Source organism: Atta colombica, unplaced genomic scaffold, assembly GCF_001594045.1.
Source record: "Atta colombica isolate Treedump-2 unplaced genomic scaffold, Acol1.0 scaffold207, whole genome shotgun sequence".
NCBI lineage: Eukaryota > Metazoa > Arthropoda > Insecta > Hymenoptera > Formicidae > Atta > Atta colombica.
Window position 1 is genome coordinate 3259397 of NW_017259302.1, and position 17316 is coordinate 3276712.

General features: G+C 35.3%; 2 protein-coding genes across 2 annotated transcripts in view; one reads left to right on the top strand and one right to left on the bottom strand.

Moving 5' to 3' along the window:
• The window catches only part of LOC108687546 (Fanconi anemia group J protein homolog), a 50358-nt gene extending 35077 nt beyond the window's left edge, over positions 1-15281 (top strand). Inside the window, exons 4-15 of the mRNA XM_018193372.1 lie at positions 5086-5124; positions 12139-12238; positions 12325-12423; positions 12534-12630; positions 12714-12923; positions 13141-13371; positions 13543-13836; positions 13912-14220; positions 14309-14641; positions 14719-14921; positions 14990-15041; positions 15106-15281. Coding sequence (XP_018048861.1) covers positions 5086-5124; positions 12139-12238; positions 12325-12423; positions 12534-12630; positions 12714-12923; positions 13141-13371; positions 13543-13836; positions 13912-14220; positions 14309-14641; positions 14719-14921; positions 14990-15041; positions 15106-15210 — 2072 coding nt within the window. The 3' untranslated portion in view covers positions 15211-15281. The remainder of the gene's footprint in view (positions 1-5085; positions 5125-12138; positions 12239-12324; positions 12424-12533; positions 12631-12713; positions 12924-13140; positions 13372-13542; positions 13837-13911; positions 14221-14308; positions 14642-14718; positions 14922-14989; positions 15042-15105) is intronic.
• An 8-nt stretch (positions 15282-15289) lies between these two features.
• Positions 15290-16741, bottom strand: LOC108687547 (coiled-coil domain-containing protein 86). The gene is made up of 3 exons (XM_018193373.1): positions 16485-16741; positions 15514-15718; positions 15290-15428 (listed from the first exon to the last, which is right to left on the bottom strand). Exons 1-3 carry the CDS (start codon positions 16655-16657, stop codon positions 15348-15350), a joined length of 459 nt encoding a protein of 152 aa, XP_018048862.1. The 5' UTR covers positions 16658-16741; the 3' UTR covers positions 15290-15347.
• Positions 16742-17316: the final 575 nt, after the last annotated feature.

A 17316-nucleotide genomic window follows, 5' to 3' on the forward strand; every position in this document is an offset into this window, starting at 1 on the left:
TGTTTTAAAATCGCTTAAAAATATGCAAGGAAAGATGTGGCGAAAAAAATGTATAATCATGCTCAAAAATATACGCAAATATTTTTCAATCGCACAATGAAAGCACAGAGAAGACGTAACGACGCGTAACCATTGATTTCTCACCTAGCGTGTTTGGATATTTCCATGAATATAAAAACGTGATTCGTATTCACGTGAAACACTGATTTCAGAATTGCATTTTTTTCCCAGTTTTCTGCATTTTTGAGCATTTCAACAAAATGATATTGTGACTATAAAATTTCTCGGTTGCACATTTGTCAGTCGATCGGTCATTTCATTCGGACTTGTTTATGAGAATAGTGTTATCTATGAAATGTATTTATGAAATTACACTTTATTACTTGTGTTATTAATCGATTGTATCTAAATGATTAAATATACAAAAAAATTTAAGTATATTACTAAATTTTGTGTGTGTGTGTGTGTGTGTGCCTGTGCGTGTGCGTGTGTGTGTGTGTGTGTGTGTGTGTGTGTGTGTGTGTGTGTGTGTGTGCGCGCGTGCGTGCGTGTGTGTGCGTAGGTGTGTGTATATATATATATAAAATATTATATTAGGTGTACAACTTTGCTTCCGCCGTTTTTTTTCCGAAATTCGAGGCTTTATTGCTTAAGGCTTTATTTAAAAAACTGGTTATACATTTAAAGTATTGTCCATCGCTGGCCATTACTTTCTCCCATCTTTCGGGTAGCGTACAAATCCCGCGTCGAAAAAACTGGTCATCTTTTGAGGCCATCCACGAATCGATCCAATTTTTTACTTCTTCTTCATAAGACCGGAAGTGCTGGTCAGCCAGGTCATGTGCCATTGATCGAAACAAGTGATAATCAGAGGGAGCAACGTCTGGAGGATACGGCGGGTGGGGTAGGACTTCCCATTTCAACGTTTCCAAGTATGTCTTGACCACTTTCGCAACATGGGGTCGAGCATTGTCATGCTGCAAAATCACTTTATCGTGTCTCTCGTTGTATTGCGGCCGTTTGTCTTTCAATGCTCGGCTCAAACGCATCAATTGCGTTCGATACCGATCGCCTGTGATTGTTTCAGTTGGTTTTAACAGTTCATAATACACTACGCCGAGCTGGTCCCACCAAATACAGAGCATGACCTTGGACGTCAAAATCACCGTTCTTGAAGCGTTGAAACCACTCACGACACGTTCTTTCATTAATAGCGGCCTCACCATAAGTATTTGAGAGCATTCGATGAGCCTCAGCCGCAGATTTCTTCATATTGAAGCAAAAAATTAAAACCTCCCGCAAATGACGAGAATTTGGCTCGTAAACTGACATTTTCAATCGAGAATAACTTTATGATGCAGACACAAATCGACTAATGTTTCTATGGGGTTATGTTGACAGATGCCCAAGTTTATTGTATGACGTCTATGATCTATTTATTTCGACCACCACTTATCGCTAAAGCCGTCTATAGGAAAACGGCTGAAGCAAAGTTGTACACCTAATAGTTATTGCAATGTTGAAAAATTATTGTGTTGCCGTCAAGTTTTTCTCATTCCCTCTTTCCGCCATTACGTGAATTACGCCGGTCGCAAGATCGTGGCACGAAAGATATAGGCGTAAGAAAAGAAAAGTGAATTGACGGAAGAGGGGAAATAGTTAGGACGATACAGGACCAAGAACGAAAACGATATCCCATCGGCACGTGCACGCGGTTAAAAAGGTTCACGAGATTTTGTCGCGTCGGCCGCGGTTCGGCCCGGTAAAAGCGGAACCGGCTGTCGTGATACGGATCTGACCAATCATAAAGGCCGCACATATATACACGCATAATGGCCACTCATTCATCTATCCAGGACCGCACAGTGGAACAAAGGCGGAAATTAGTTAGGTTCGTTATGCTTATTAATTGACTGACATTTCCGTCATTTATTGTACAGCGAATCGGAAACTGCTCTCTCGTGAAGCTCTCTTGAGAAGCGAGCCCCATTTCTATACGCGGGTGGAGCTATTGCTACAGGACGTAGGTTTCATTGAATGGACAAAGTCAATGATTTGAAGAAACGTGCCGACGCTTCTGTGGATAGCTTGCGCAGTCAGATTCAGAACTGAGATAGAGAGATTTCCATACAATAAAAACTAACATGTGTGGATGACAAGAACAAAATGCATTAATGTGCAATATAGGCGAAAGACCTCATTACATGGAAGATTATCTTTTTCTGTAAAATTTTATCAGTCCTTGTATTTCGATGTATTTTAAAACGTAAAAATAACACGATTCTCCAACATGAAAATGGAAAAATGACTTTATATTTTATAAGTGAAAAAACAAAGATCTTATTTTTCAGTAGAGAGTAACATCAAAAGCCAAAGGCATTGTTAAAATAAATCTCAATTTAAAAAAAAAACACTTGAATGAAACAATTTCATCATTTTTGCATTCTGAAAAATTTATTCATAAATAATGATATTAAAAAAAGAAATGAGATAACGCTTAGAATGAGAGACGACAGTTTGATAATGTTTTTAAGGATAAAGCTATCATAATTTCGAGAAAATTTTGAAGATAAGCTTAGGATAGGCGATTTATCGCATAATATTCTGCGATAATTATATAATATTGATTAATACACGTTTTTATTGGCAGTAATACGGAGGAAAACGATACGAGCGGAATAGAGGAAAAGAAAATGAAGCGCACACGAACGCAAGATGCGACTCGAGTGAATCGCAGAAAAATTGCACATAAATGAGAAGTTTTTCATATAACGTATGTTAGCGTATAAAAGGCACAAAAAGATATATGACGTTACGGTATCTATGCTCTGTGCGCTCAAAGAGAAAGCATTCGTGTACGAAAATCTCTTTTTCGTACGCGTGGTGAACCGTTATTATGTTACGTCTAAATATCCTTTATTCATATCGTTAACAAACATGTGAAAAATATCTGAAATACCGAATTTTTTAAAAAATGATTTTTAATGAGAAATTGTTTAGATTTCCTAGAAAGACGATTGCAAATTATTATTCTCTTCACGTCGCGTGTGCGACATATATCTTGTAATTTTTGCATAACGCGTCATTTTTAAAAATTACATCTTTCGACGCATGATATCTCGTTATCTGGTCCCTGTGAATATGGAGAAGAATTGAAAAATGTTGATATGATACATGAGGGGATAAAGCAATTACGTGGATTCACTAATAACGATGCCCATATAGTATGCTGTTTTCTCTCTTCACTGAATCCGCCTTCGTTGAATATAAACTGGTCGAAACAATGATTTTCTGTTACATTCTAACAACTAAAATTGCATATCTCACATTGTAAATGTATTTAAAAAAATTTTTTCTATCACTTTTCTCTCCTGCTTGAAGAGTTTTAATTTATCATGTAATTATATCTTATTTAAAGAAAAGGAAGTTACTATTTTCATGCGTACAATAACTCGTACGTTTCAAACGTTTCCTCTGTAAACGCGCCATGTTCTATCGCGTATTCATTTTATGCACCCCTCATGAGAAATTGGTAAAAAATGGCGACTGGTTCTGAAAAGGGTGAAGGGCTTGTGTAATGGAGCTTAGGGATTTCTTAATGATGCTGTCGTTGCTGACGCCGGCTTTGCTATGTTTATCCTTCGCTAAGGGACGACCGACGTGATAAAGGAGGGGGCGTATCGGTACAGAGACGCAGCTGTGCCCTATATCATGCACCTATATCCTTGTGGAGGGTGGTAAACTATTGGTGAGGGAATAATGCCACGGGGGTGCCGGAACGGTTTCATTACACGGCTTCCCGAGGGATAATATCCCGGGATATCTCTCCGTGGTCGACCCCACGGGGGTGAAATTCCGTGCCATCAACCCACCTCGCATGAGAGATGAACCCTCTGTGCGGCGACCCTTGCTGGTGGAGTATCAGCCTTAGCAACCCCTTTGGAGGTAGAGTACGCGTTCGAGGCAAGCATGGGAGGAAATTGCAGCAACCGACCTGCACTGGGATAAGGGATCGCCATGCGGCGACAGAAAATGGCCGATGGTCTCTATCGTAGCGACTGCAAATACGAAGGCGCTATTTTAATAACAGCGAGAGCAGATTATATCATTTCTGGCATGTCTATTCTTTCTCGAAATTGTTGAAAGAGATATGCAACGAATATTCTGTAATACGCTGTTATTCGTTTTCTGTTTCATTCTATTTTATTTTTATGAGATTTTTGAAGTTGAAGAAATATGATCAATAATTTTATTTTTAGACATATTACAGGATTATATAACTTTATTAAATAAAATTGATGGAAGAAGTCTCACATAGGTGATCACATATTGATGTCTTACGGGACATTTTTTTTTTTTCATTTCTTTTTTTCATGTCGGCATTCTTTGAAGCTGCCACACGTATATCGCTTACGCCTTGATGCCATTATATCGCGATCATGCTGGCGCGCGTTGCGATTAGTATTTAATGCACACAATGTATAGGAAAGGGTCCTTTTCCCGTATCAGATGCGGAGTGGGCCTTAGGCTAGTTATTAGACCGCTGACAGGCCCATATAATCCAACTGCCTCTAATGTACAGAACGAAAAATATAATGCCTATTAGTGGAGGATCTTTTCACTGAGGATTGTGTTGCCCTTGGGATTTTTTCATTGCTTTTATTTTTTTTTTCCTCGCATTGGAGGACGCCCATTCCATGCGTTGGTTCGCACTTAGTAATTTTCATTTTTTTCTTTCCACGCGTTTTGCTTCTAAATCTCATATCGACAGTCTAACTGATAATAAAATAGATCAGAAGACAATCTCTTTCCATAATATGATGTCATAAATAAGTTTAACTAAATTATTTATTAGAGAATAAAAAAACATATCGAATAAAATTGATAATTCGTTATATCGTTATGTTAATCATAATTTGTTTATTATATATATTTTGTATATATTTTAAGTATTTGTGTATCAAGTAAAATTTTAAATCGCGTACGAAGTAATTTAAAATTGTAAAATTTTGTCTTTCAAAGAAGCACATTTTTTTGTTAAGAGTTTTTATTATTTTTTAATAATAAATATTTTTTCTGTTTCAGAGAAAATACGTCGAGAAAAGAGCGATGAAATGGATCCAGGTGAGTCTAACAGAGAAAGAAAATTCTTTTGTGTTATTTCTAGTCAATACATTCCGTTGATTGGTCAAAAATGTCGTTCGTCCGAAATTCGCTTGTTTTACCTGTTACGTTTAACACACGGTCGGATACGTTGACGCGTTTGTTAATGAAATTACCGTGTTGGTCCAAAGAGAGAGATTTCCGTTAGTTTTACGTGGTTTAGTGGATACATTGTATCCTCGGACACGAAATGAAATGTTGCGCGAGCGTTCCAGGTGTCTGCTCCTATTGTAGTTGGCGATACTCGAAAAGCACAAAGCGAATATGATGTTACATAATCGAACAGTTCAAGCGCGAAAACCCGCCGCAGTTATTATATTTAATATAGCATCCCGATCTGCTAGCATCTGCCCGCGGCGTGCTTCTTTATCACGAACGAGAAGGATTCAAATACTCTCAAGAATTTAACGTGTAACGGCGTGACGAATGTATTTGTGCAATCAATACATTTTACTATTGAAAGATCTTATACTTTCGAAGATACTGTTACTAACAACAGTATTTTGCGCAGTTCTAAGCTTTAGAATTCTAACTTTCAACCTGATTTTAATCAATAAGAATTAACTATGCTTCGCAGGGAATATATTTTTTTCTTAATCTATTTAATGCTTTTTCGATATGGCACATTTTTCTTTTTTCAATGCTTTGTTTCAACGGTTTTTTTTTCTATTGCTTTTAATCTTTTCTTATGAATAAAGATACATATATTTATTTGGTATCATTATATTTCTTGATATCTGGCGATTTGATTGAAAAAAAAATTGTTTATAAAATATTCATTTTTATGCAAGTTATAAGCAATCGAATTTAGTTAGGTATATCATACTCAAGTGTGTTTCCGTAATGTAGCGTTTAAGGGTTAATAACGTATTCATTAAATACTTTAAGAATTCGAATAAAGTTTCTATCTCCAACAATGGCATAAATCAATAAAATATAATTATGTAAAAACGAAGAAAAAGACACTCGATTATCCACTTCAATAACGGACAGTTAACGAATGTCGGCAGTATAATGAATTATAAAAGTGATTTAACGGTGCATCGCAATGCAGACTATAGTTTTCGGTTCGTTAGCAATCGCGAAACCGCACGCGGATTTGCTCCGGTGAAAATTACTGCGCATTCTGGCATAATCAACTCATATATTATTTGTAAATTATGGTTAATGATTATCATTATCTTTGATTTGAATGTAACTAATGTTACATTTGCAACACTAATACGCGTTGTTCATTATTCATGAACTCTCAAAATAATATCAGCATGCCCGCACATCTCAATGTGATCGAGTGTATCGAACTGATGTATAATTTAATAATAACGGAATCATTTACTTTTTGATTAATATGCTTTTGCATGAGTGTTGTTGCATTCGAATTTTTCTGTTAACTTTTGAGGACGCGTGCAGATTCTCATCCGAGTGCTCCCTATTATTTCATCTTTATTTAACATTTGGCGAACAGCAAGGATAAAATGATGGATGCCTATAGGTGGCACTTGGATGGGAATCTAAATGTAGCTCGAGAGAACAAAAAAAATAGATAACAATATTTCTTTGTTGCATTATATGTTAAGTGTTAAGAAAGAAAGAAAATTTAATCCAGAGGAGCGCGATTTTATGCGAAAGGCGTAAGATATTTTTTCAGCGTTGAAATCCGAACATTGCGACGAGTATCTCGATGTTATTAGGCTTTTAATAGCTGGCGTTGAAGCGCGCGATGGAATATATTTTCGCGCTCGATTTCCGTCCATTACGCAACTCTAAAAAACCAATTCGACGCAACCTATCGGCGGTAACATTACCGACCATGCGGCGGCGACGACGACCACCGCTGCTGTCCTCGTCGTTGTCGTTGTTGTTTGCGTCCTCATATTCCGTTTCGCGGGAAATATGTCGGGGGTTGCGCGGCAGCGCGGTAGGGTGGGTAATGTCGGGAAATGCAGCTAACGAAGTTTACGAAGACACTTAACGGAATTACGCCCTCGCTCGCAATGGTCCCTGTCGTCCACCCCCGCGTGCGCACCCCGTCGTCCAAGCTATCCGCCCCAAGCGTCCCTTTACACTTTTCCGGCGGCAGGAAGGTCGCGTTAATTACCGACAGAGGCAAGAAGCCGGGGAAACGGTGGCAAGATATTTCGTCCTCGACGCGAAGCGTCGATGGTTACGAAAGTCGGCTATGGGGGCGGGCGATGAAGAACGACGAGGGGGTGCCAGTGATGCGCGGGGAGTAGCCGGAAGTGGGAGCGGGTCGGGAAGGGGTCGGTTTGCGCTGAAGAAGGGTGTTATTGACATGGTGGGTGTCGCGTCGTCGGCCATCTTGGGCCGCGGCGGTCTCCCCGCCGCCGTCACCTCCACCTCCACCTCCTCGTCCTCGTCCTCCTCCTCGTTTTCCTCTTCCTCCCACTTCGCCGCCGCCACCCTCTTCGTCGCATTCGCTCTGCTCCCCATCGCGTCCGAAGGACATCCTTGTGTTCCCTTGTACCGAGTGACATTCGGGCTGCGTGCCCAGCCTAACCTGCCCGGCGGACGCCCTGGGCCACCCTTTTCGACCAACCCCGGCAACGAGCTGCGAGGGTCCCGGGGGCTGCTTGTCGCCATGGCGACCGAACCCTCGCCCAACCCCCTCAACCAAACGCCGATTCCCTATCCCTCGGCACTTCGCTACCCCTTCCTCGTCGCGCGCGTCGTTCGCGCTGCCGTTCTCGTCGCCAAAGAGAGTCTTTCGATATCCTCATGCGTCTCTCTCTCTTTGACGGTTTTCTTCTTTATCTCCTCGTGCTTTTTTAACTTCTTTTTTTCGCTCCTCCTTCACCATTTCTTTATTCTCTTTGTTTTATATAGCTAAATACCAGTCTTCGTTTTTTTTTTTTGGAATTTGTATTATTGTTTCTCTTTTTTTTCATCTATATTTTCCATCATAATTCATTTTTTAGTCGATATTTTTTTCTTTTTTAGTATCTTCGAATTTTATTATTTTTTTTTAGTTATTTTATAACTAAATAATATCTTGTATTTTGAACGAGCAATCTCGTGTTTCCTCTTGCTATTTTTCTTTTTTTTTTTTCTTATCATTTCTGTTACTTCTGCAACTATTGTTACTTTTGATATTTCTCAATTTTATATTTCAACACTTAATATACCTAATGTCAGTATAATCTCTTGATGTAATCTCTTATTTTTAGTTTTTGATTATCACGTTTGTTTGAGTACATTTAATATGTTTACATTGAAATGAAGAAAATTATAAAGATCTATATTTCTTTTTGCATTATATAAAACGTAAAATTGCATTTTAACATTTTATATAATGAACATATATAATTTCATCCATATGCATGTTTCTCGAAATATTTAATATTTTAAAGGAATATTGTGTATTTTTTATTTAATTATAAAACTTTTTATAAATTCAAATATTAAAATCTTAGAGTTCTGTATCATTCTTTATATCTCAAATTGCTACATTTTTTTACAACATCACTTTAATGAAAATTTGGCATCCAATATTGGTAGTCTATATAATTAATGGTTAACAACACTTCCCCATATTGATTAAAAAAGAACATCGGCGTTTTACTCAAAATGCGAGTTGCGGTTTCGATGTTACGCGAATTTAATGGTCCGCGCCGTAAAAAATGTCTGGCGGTATTCAGAATTGGTTAGTTGATAGCAGCGTTAATTTCGCTAATTATATTGAAAAGCCGATCTCGATGAAACTTCGCACGATCTTCCTTTTGTCGGGGTCCCTTTATCAAACATTCTCGAAGTCACAAAGTTGCCCACCCTATAATTCCCGCGGAATTGGCGGATATTAGGAAGGACTTCGTCGCGGCTTTTGTCTCGTTTGGCCACAAAGTTTCATAAAGCACCACAATCCCGACCAATTAGCAATGATTTCCTAAAATCAAGCCATAACCACAAACTAATTGGCACTTGACATTCAATTCACTCCCTTGATGTCGCGAAACTCACCGATCATCGATGATAAATGCTCCAATTAATTATATATGTTTTAGTTAAAAGAACCCTCAGCTTTCGAAAAGGCTTTTATATCCTAGTGTTTTATGTATTTGTTTTTTTTTAATTATCTTATAAATGGGACAAACACGTTTAGTTGTGTAGAACTGCAATCGAATGTACATTGTTAAATGTACATTCGAACAATAATTCAATTCTTTGAATCAAATAACTTTTTATTATTTTTAACTTATGTGTCAAAATGTAAAAAAATCCATTTTTCTTGAATTGCTTATTTTCAAAGTAAACAATGTCATATTAACGTATGCACTTAAGTAATAAATTAAATTGTAGTTAAATTTAAGTTAGATTTAACACATTTTTTGAACTGAATTTTTTAATTTTATTATTTTAAGTTAAATTAACGATGTATTGAATAAGAATAGTGGCGATCTAAGAAATACTTAAAAACAATTCAAATTGGGTATAATTTAATATTAGGTGTAGTAAAAAGAAATCCATTATTTTTCCATTCAATTTCATGTAAAAATAATGGATTTCTCTTTACTACACCTAATATCATAAATTTAAGAGTATTAACGAATTTTTACTTATATCGAAGTATAAACATATTTAATTATACCGGAAGTTTTATTTATATTGAAGTATCTTGGAAAAAAATCAATAACAAGAAGATCATTAATATGATAATAAAATAAAAAAAAAAGAGTACATTCAGAACTATTGTCTACAAGATAGGATTTTTAACGTCCTATATATGCGTTCGTGTAAAAACAAATACTCGATATATTGAAAGCAAAATATCGACGCATTTCAATGGCGTTGAAGTAGCTTAAGTACTCTCGGGTTCCGAGACGTGGCGGAGCGTTGGAATAAACTGGACGGACCGTGTTTGCCATGTCAGCTGCATCGCGGCAAAACAGAAGACGCTTGTCATCGGGAACGACGATCCGTAGAAGACGCATCGGAATGCAATTCTGTAAACGCGCAACATGGTTCCATTCCTCCATCCATTCATGAGGTTACCATGGCCAGCTACGATTTTAAAATACAGGAACAAATGTGGATAATTGTAGAATAATCGTCGAGCGATCGTAGAATGACAACAATTCGGTTAATTAATGCCGATGGAAGAATCAAATTTGTACGCGGCAATAGGATCGGAAGCGCGCAACGAGAAAAAAAGGGAAGAATCACGGCCTTTATGTACGCGAATCAACTGTTTATTCAGTATATAGCGAAAACGAGAGAAAGAGGAGAAAGAGATGGAACGAATACTGCGGGAGGGATCGTGGAGTAGCAGAGGCTACGCGGGGGAGGAGGGAATGCAACAGCAAGCGCGAGTGATCGACGTGAAACGAGTTCATTCATGCTTGGATGTTGTAATCCTGAATGGACGTAGAATGGATCGAAACTGCGCGATTAGATTGAACTGTGTGTGGCTGACTTGATACTTTTTTTTTTTATTTGAAAGGTACGGTGATTTTTATATGAAAAGGTGACGTGAATTGAATTTCCGGCGTGAAATTCGTTTCTTCGTATATCTAGTTAAATGTAACCACGTAGGTAATTCTCGATCATTTCATGATATGGAACGCGATTATTTTCCCGTTAGATTTGCGCGATTCAAGCTCGGAGAGAGTCATAATCAAAAGGTCGAATTTAATATTCTTCTGTAAAAGATTAGAATTAATTTTTGCGAATCGAATTCAGCGTCGTTCGACGATCCGTGTTAAAATTCAAGCTCGCAAGGTTAAAAGGGCGCCTCTCTAGCTCTCAAGGGTGCGATAACTTTCAGCGCCGACTGTATCGCTGGATGATGTATCCCCCGGGGGTTTTCTCCCCTTGGGTGTTGGGGTGTGTTTCGTTGCCTGGCAACGACACCCTCGAAGTCCGCGCTCTGATTGGCCCCGTCTCGCTTTTCCTGTCTTAGCCTCTCTTCTCACCCCGTCGCCAATCAGACCCCCTTGCCCGTGCTACCGTACCACCCGTTCCCTCTGCTCTCGCCGCGCCGATGGAAACCGCCGTCGTCGGAGCAAAGTGCACACACGAGCGCGCGCCCGTGTGCAAAGAAAAAAAGAAAAAGAAAAAAAAAAGAAACACGCTGTAGCGCGTCTGCACAGAGAACAGAACGCTAGGAGGAATTAGGGGGTAGTCCGACACAATGGCGCAATGTTAGTACCTACGTACTTGTGCATATGTGTACGTGGTTAGGTGCACATGATGAAGCGACGTAATATTATCTCGGATAAATAACACATATCTTTTACTCTCATATTGTTGTACGAGAAGAACATCCTAGAGACAAAATACGCGACGATACGTTTCTAAATCTGACTCTTTACGACCATTCTCTCTAATAATGCACATCTTAACTATACGTTTTTTTTGTTTTTTTTGTTTTTTTTCAATACAAAACAAAAAGCCAGAGAATGTATTTCTAGATAACTTGGGTAAAACTTGAAACTAGTTTTGCAAGGATGAGATACCGAAATCTTATTTGCCATAGGTTCATCCGTTGTAAATCCGATTACGAGTAAATTTCGAGTCGTTTTGTCGGCTCTCGATGTCATTGAGAGTCATTTCTATTTTTACGGCTCCGTAAATTGTACGAAAGGATTAAGAGCGATTCCATTGGCTTCCTTTTCAATGCCTTCTTCGAGTAGCCGGCTTGTTGTCGAGACTGCACAGCGTTCTACGAGAGAATTAAACCTTCCTATTGATCCTGTTCAATGGATTCGTGCCCTTTCACGTGCCAGCATTCGTAATGTTTTGACATCCTTTACGCTCGTCTCTTCGCCTCTCTCCGCTTGTTTCCTCAATGCCAAGAACATTACATCTCTATATCTTTAATTCAGTATTCGCGATAATAAAATTTATTTTTCTCGATGAAATATATACGAAAAAATTATTATTTCTTTTAAGATATTAGTTTTATTTTGTCAGTAAGAATTCTTATAAATACAGTAAGTTAATAATTGTTGTCTTATTTAGAGAGCTTATACAATGATGACGATGATGCTGCAAATTTCTTTTTAAACTCATCGCAATATTTTGATGAAAAATTGTTTGATCAAATTTTATCCAGAAACAAGTAAGTGCGTTATTAAATATAGCATTTCAAACGGTCTCTATATGTCTAGATTGAATAGTAAAAAATTGAATATTTATTTACTATAGAACAAGGAAAGTGCCAAAAATATTTTATGGATCGCGAACTCACGGGCAACTTGAGCAGGTAGTCAAAGAATTTAAGAAGACTGTGTACAGGCATAAGAGGTAAAAGAACATGCGAAATATTCGTTGATTAAATGAATGTATAATAAACGATTATGTATAATAAATGAATATATTAAATGAATGTATAATAAATGATTATGTCTTTCTAGGATGACTATATTGAGCAGTCGAAAAAAAACATGCATTCAGGAAACTGATAAGAACAAGGACAAATTGTGTAACGAATTACTTGATCCCAGGCTTAAGGTTTCTATAAAGTGTTATATCGTATTCATAGAAGTTGAAAAATTAAATAATTATACATATAACAATATTATTTATACGCGTAGGTTAAAAAATGCAAATATTATAATGACGATGCAAAGAAGAAATCGACAATATTTAATAAAATGGACACGCCTTGGGACATTGAAGACTTGGTGTCATTAGGCAAAAAAGTCGGGACCTGCCCATATTTCGGTGCAAGAGTTTTGATGGCCGACGCAGAAATTATCTTTTGTCCGTACAATTATATCCTATATCCAGAAATTCGCGATAGCGTAAGCAAAATTAAATTATTACTAATAAAGTATTTAGAATCAGTAAATAACTCTGAATAATTACATTAAAAATAATTCATCAATAGGGATGCTTAACAGTTTAAATCTCTCTTCATTTTAAATGCATAAGTACTATTTTCCACAGTATTAAATATCTAATAATAGATGTAATAAATTATATAATTAATATAATGAATTATATAATTAAAATATATAGATGCAAATCAATCTAAGAGGTAATATCGTGATTCTCGATGAGGCTCATAATATCGAGAATATATGTCGAGAAGCTGCAACTGTGGATATCAGAGATGACAAACTCTTAATTACCATTAAAGAATGCAAACATTTTTTGGACATGAATTATGAGAATATCACTTACGCTACTATACATGAATATCTCACAGATCTCATAAAATTTCTTAATGATGTCGAAGTCAAAGATAATGTGAGCATACTTTTTTTATCAAAAAATAAAACATTAATTTTTGTTCTTACATTAATTTTGCGTGTCATTATGATTTATTTAAACTTTTATTTCGTACCTTAGGTATTTATTAATATATTATGAAATAATTATAATCGTTATTTTTACTTATTATAATAAAATATACTTTAGGATCGTAACGAAAGGGTCAGTAAGCATTGGGTTGGTGCCGTATTCCGAGAATTGCTCGACGTAAATAAGATCGGATGTCCTAGATTTTCCGATTTTATTGCTGCTAGTAAAATAGCTATAGAAGATTTCAAGCAAAATATGAAAGAAGAGAATTCTAAAAAGATAAAGCCCACTATTTCGCAAGAAAGTAAGAAACTTCTTGAGTATCTCTGTTTCGGTATGCAAATGATTGCATCAGATAAGGTTGATGACTATAGGATGTATATCGTAGAAACGAATGAATTTATTGAAAAGGTTTGACTGAGCAATTCATCTGTGTAATTACAATCTAATAATTGTATCAAATATCATGTAATAATTTTTTATCAGGTAACCGAAAATGACTGGATCTCGACAACCAAAAAATTGACCAAAGTACGAACTATGATATTGAAATGTATGAATCCAGCTATAGTTTTTGCGCCTTTGGCTCATGAAGTTCGTTCTGTGATACTCGCTTCAGGTACTTTGACGCCAACTGTGTCGTATCAAAGCGAACTCGGTACAAAATTCTCATATATAATCAATCCTGATCATATTATACCCAAGAATCAATTATATATAAGATACATAACACAGGGACTAAGTGGAAAACCTTTAAAAGCCACATATGATCAGGTAAACACCTGGGCTTTTCAGGTAAGGAGAAACGGATTGTTAATGATTTTATTTTAGATATATTCACGTTATATGTATACAAATATCTGAACAATTCTCATCCTAACAGGACGAACTCGGTAATTTGGTTCTTCAAGTATGTGACGCGGTGCCATATGGTGTACTATGTTTCTTTTCGTCCTACAAGGCAATGAACACCATACACAATAGATGGAGGAACAACGGCATATGGGACAAACTCTCCAACTTGAAGACAATTTTTGTGGAGCCGAAATATGAAAAAGATCTAAACCCAGTCATGAGAGCGTATCGTAGTGTGATTGAAGAATTGCCATCTGAACAGTATCGAACAGCATGCGGAGCTATTTTCTTTGCAGTTTTTAGAGCAAAAGTGGCGGAAGGAATAGATTTCAGTGATAATGAGGCTCGTTGTGTATTAGCAGTAAGGAACATTTTTAATATTGATTTTATTTATACGTATGCACACAATTTCTAATATTATATTTTTACGTCTATTAGATTGGCATACCGTATCTTTTACAAAGCAGTGATGTAACCATGAAAATGGAATATAATAACTTGAATAAATCCAATGAATCTAGACAATTGCTATCTGGTAGCGAATGGTATACTATAAATGCGTTTAGGGCGCTAAATCAGGCAATAGGTCGTTGTGTCAGACATAAAAATGATTGGGGTGCTGTATTACTAGTAGATAAAAGGTATGTATAGATGTATGTAAAGGGTATATTTAAAAATAGTTAAAACTTAATTACGATAATTTATATAGATTTGAGCTGCAACAGAATATCAACTATCTACCAAAATGGATAAAAACAAATGTACGTCTCAAAGTAAATTATATTTGCAATCTACAGGTACTTATAATTCACTTATGTATTACAGATAAAATGTAACCAAATTTCCAAACTGGAAATGGAACTTCAAGATTTTGTAGTCATGCAAGTTGCACGTGAAAAAGAAGAAAAAGAAAAATTATTAAAAAATTAACATTTTCTTTTGGAATATATATAATGAGATCTATATTGTGCTGAATAAAGAACTTTTTTTTTTGTTAAAAATGCTTGTCTACAAACAATTATAATGTTATGTATTTAAGAATTCTATTTACATGATTTTATTCAATGTTACATATTAGTTGTATCTCTCTTTTCAATCATTCTTAATTGTTTTTTCTTCATCCTTTTTATTTTTGCAGTATTTTTAATCTGAAAATGACCATACAATAAGAGTTTTAAAATATATCCAATAAATGCATGCCTTGTTATAAAAATGATATTAACATTGACTTACAATTTGTACAATTTCACTCTTTTTTCTATTTTCTTCCGCTCTTTTTAAATTTTCTCTTCTTCGTTGCTTCTTAACCTCCTTTTCTGCTTGTTTTTGTGCCTTGATTGCTCTTGACATTTCTTTAACACGTTTCAGATCTTCTCTCAACTTTTGTTTCTTAGCAAACGACTGTCGAATTCCACGCGTTTTAATTATAGAAGAAAATCTACAAATAAAATATTTGCATCACTAATTTATATTTTTTTTTTGCTCATTAGACAAAACGTTAGGAATAGTTAATTAATTAATTAGTTAGTATTTGGCAGAAATTTAAAAAGTACATTAAAATTTTTGTTCTATTAACTGAAATTATATTATGAATGGGATATTGGATAGTTCAGTACTGGATAATGTTATCAAGCAAAGCTTCAAAATAAAAATTTGTCAAAGAACTTATTATACAATATCTCTGGCGAAAATTTTTCTTATAATTTTTATACGAATTGCAACATTTTTATACTTGGAAATATTCAGAAAGTTTATATCTTCCCTCAGAATTTTTCATACATGTGAATTCTGAAATATTCTGAGATTTCTCACTCTATTATTTTTAAAAAATATTTTTAAATTTTTTAGATTTTATAATTTCATCAGAAATTATATTTACAAAAAATCTTAGAAATCTTACTATATTTCATAATAACATATAAATGAAAAATGCTGAAAAAAGATGTAGATTTTCTGAAAAGTGTTCCAATTTGTATAAAAAAATATGAGAAAGTTATAAAATTATATAGAAATTCTGAAAAATTATATGAAAAATTCTGAGAAAAATTTTCATCAGGGATTGTTAAAAATTGTAACAAAACTAGAAAATAATCAAAGTCTAGATCATACTTTTTCTCGAATGATAAAAGTTGAAGAAGAATTGATAACTACTGAACAATTATATTGTGAATAATTATATTATTGTTATTGAAATTATAACTTACTTCGTTTTTTCTTCCTTCCATATCCTACCAGATTTTGGTTTACCTCGTGGAATATTTTGCCTCTCGCGTTTCTCAGTATTAGGCAACGGTTCTAGTATAGGTTTATTCAGCACCGATGCTGTATTCAATATATCTTCCATACGCGTTATTCTTTCGTCGCAGAGATTTGCCATCGTTCGGAAGTATTGACAAAACGTGCACTTTTAAAATGCTACGACGTGTAAACAATTTTCTCATAGGTTAGTTTAGTCGGTTACATTGCATCGCCGACTGCAGAGAAGCGGATGATAATCGAAGCACGTAATGTAGTTCGTCACGTCGAACTACATTATCAGCGATCGAAAATGTTAGTATAAATTAAACATATTGTATATAATGCTAAAAGTTTAACATAGAAAAAAAAAACGACTCTTTATTTAATTATTTTTCTAATCTCTGTTTTTTTATTTCTTATTTAGCATCTCATTTATTAAACAATGTATGTTTGGAGACACTAGTAGGATCTCGGCATCAAGCTACGCGCTTTATTCACAATAGTTTACTTGGATACGTATGTTAATAAATTGTTGCGAGGAATGTATTAATTAAATTTTTTTTGATGAAATTTTCTTGAGATTTTGAAATTAATTTTTCTTTCTTTAAAAGAAAAAGAACCATCATTTGCAACTAATTATATACTTTGTAATTTTTAATTTCTTGATGAAAAATTTTTCTTAGAATTCTTATAATTTATTCAATTTTTTGTGTAATTTTAATAAAAATTTCTGAAATCTTTTTATATGAATTTAGAACATTTTTCAGAAGTATCCAGAAAGTTTAAATTATTTTTTAG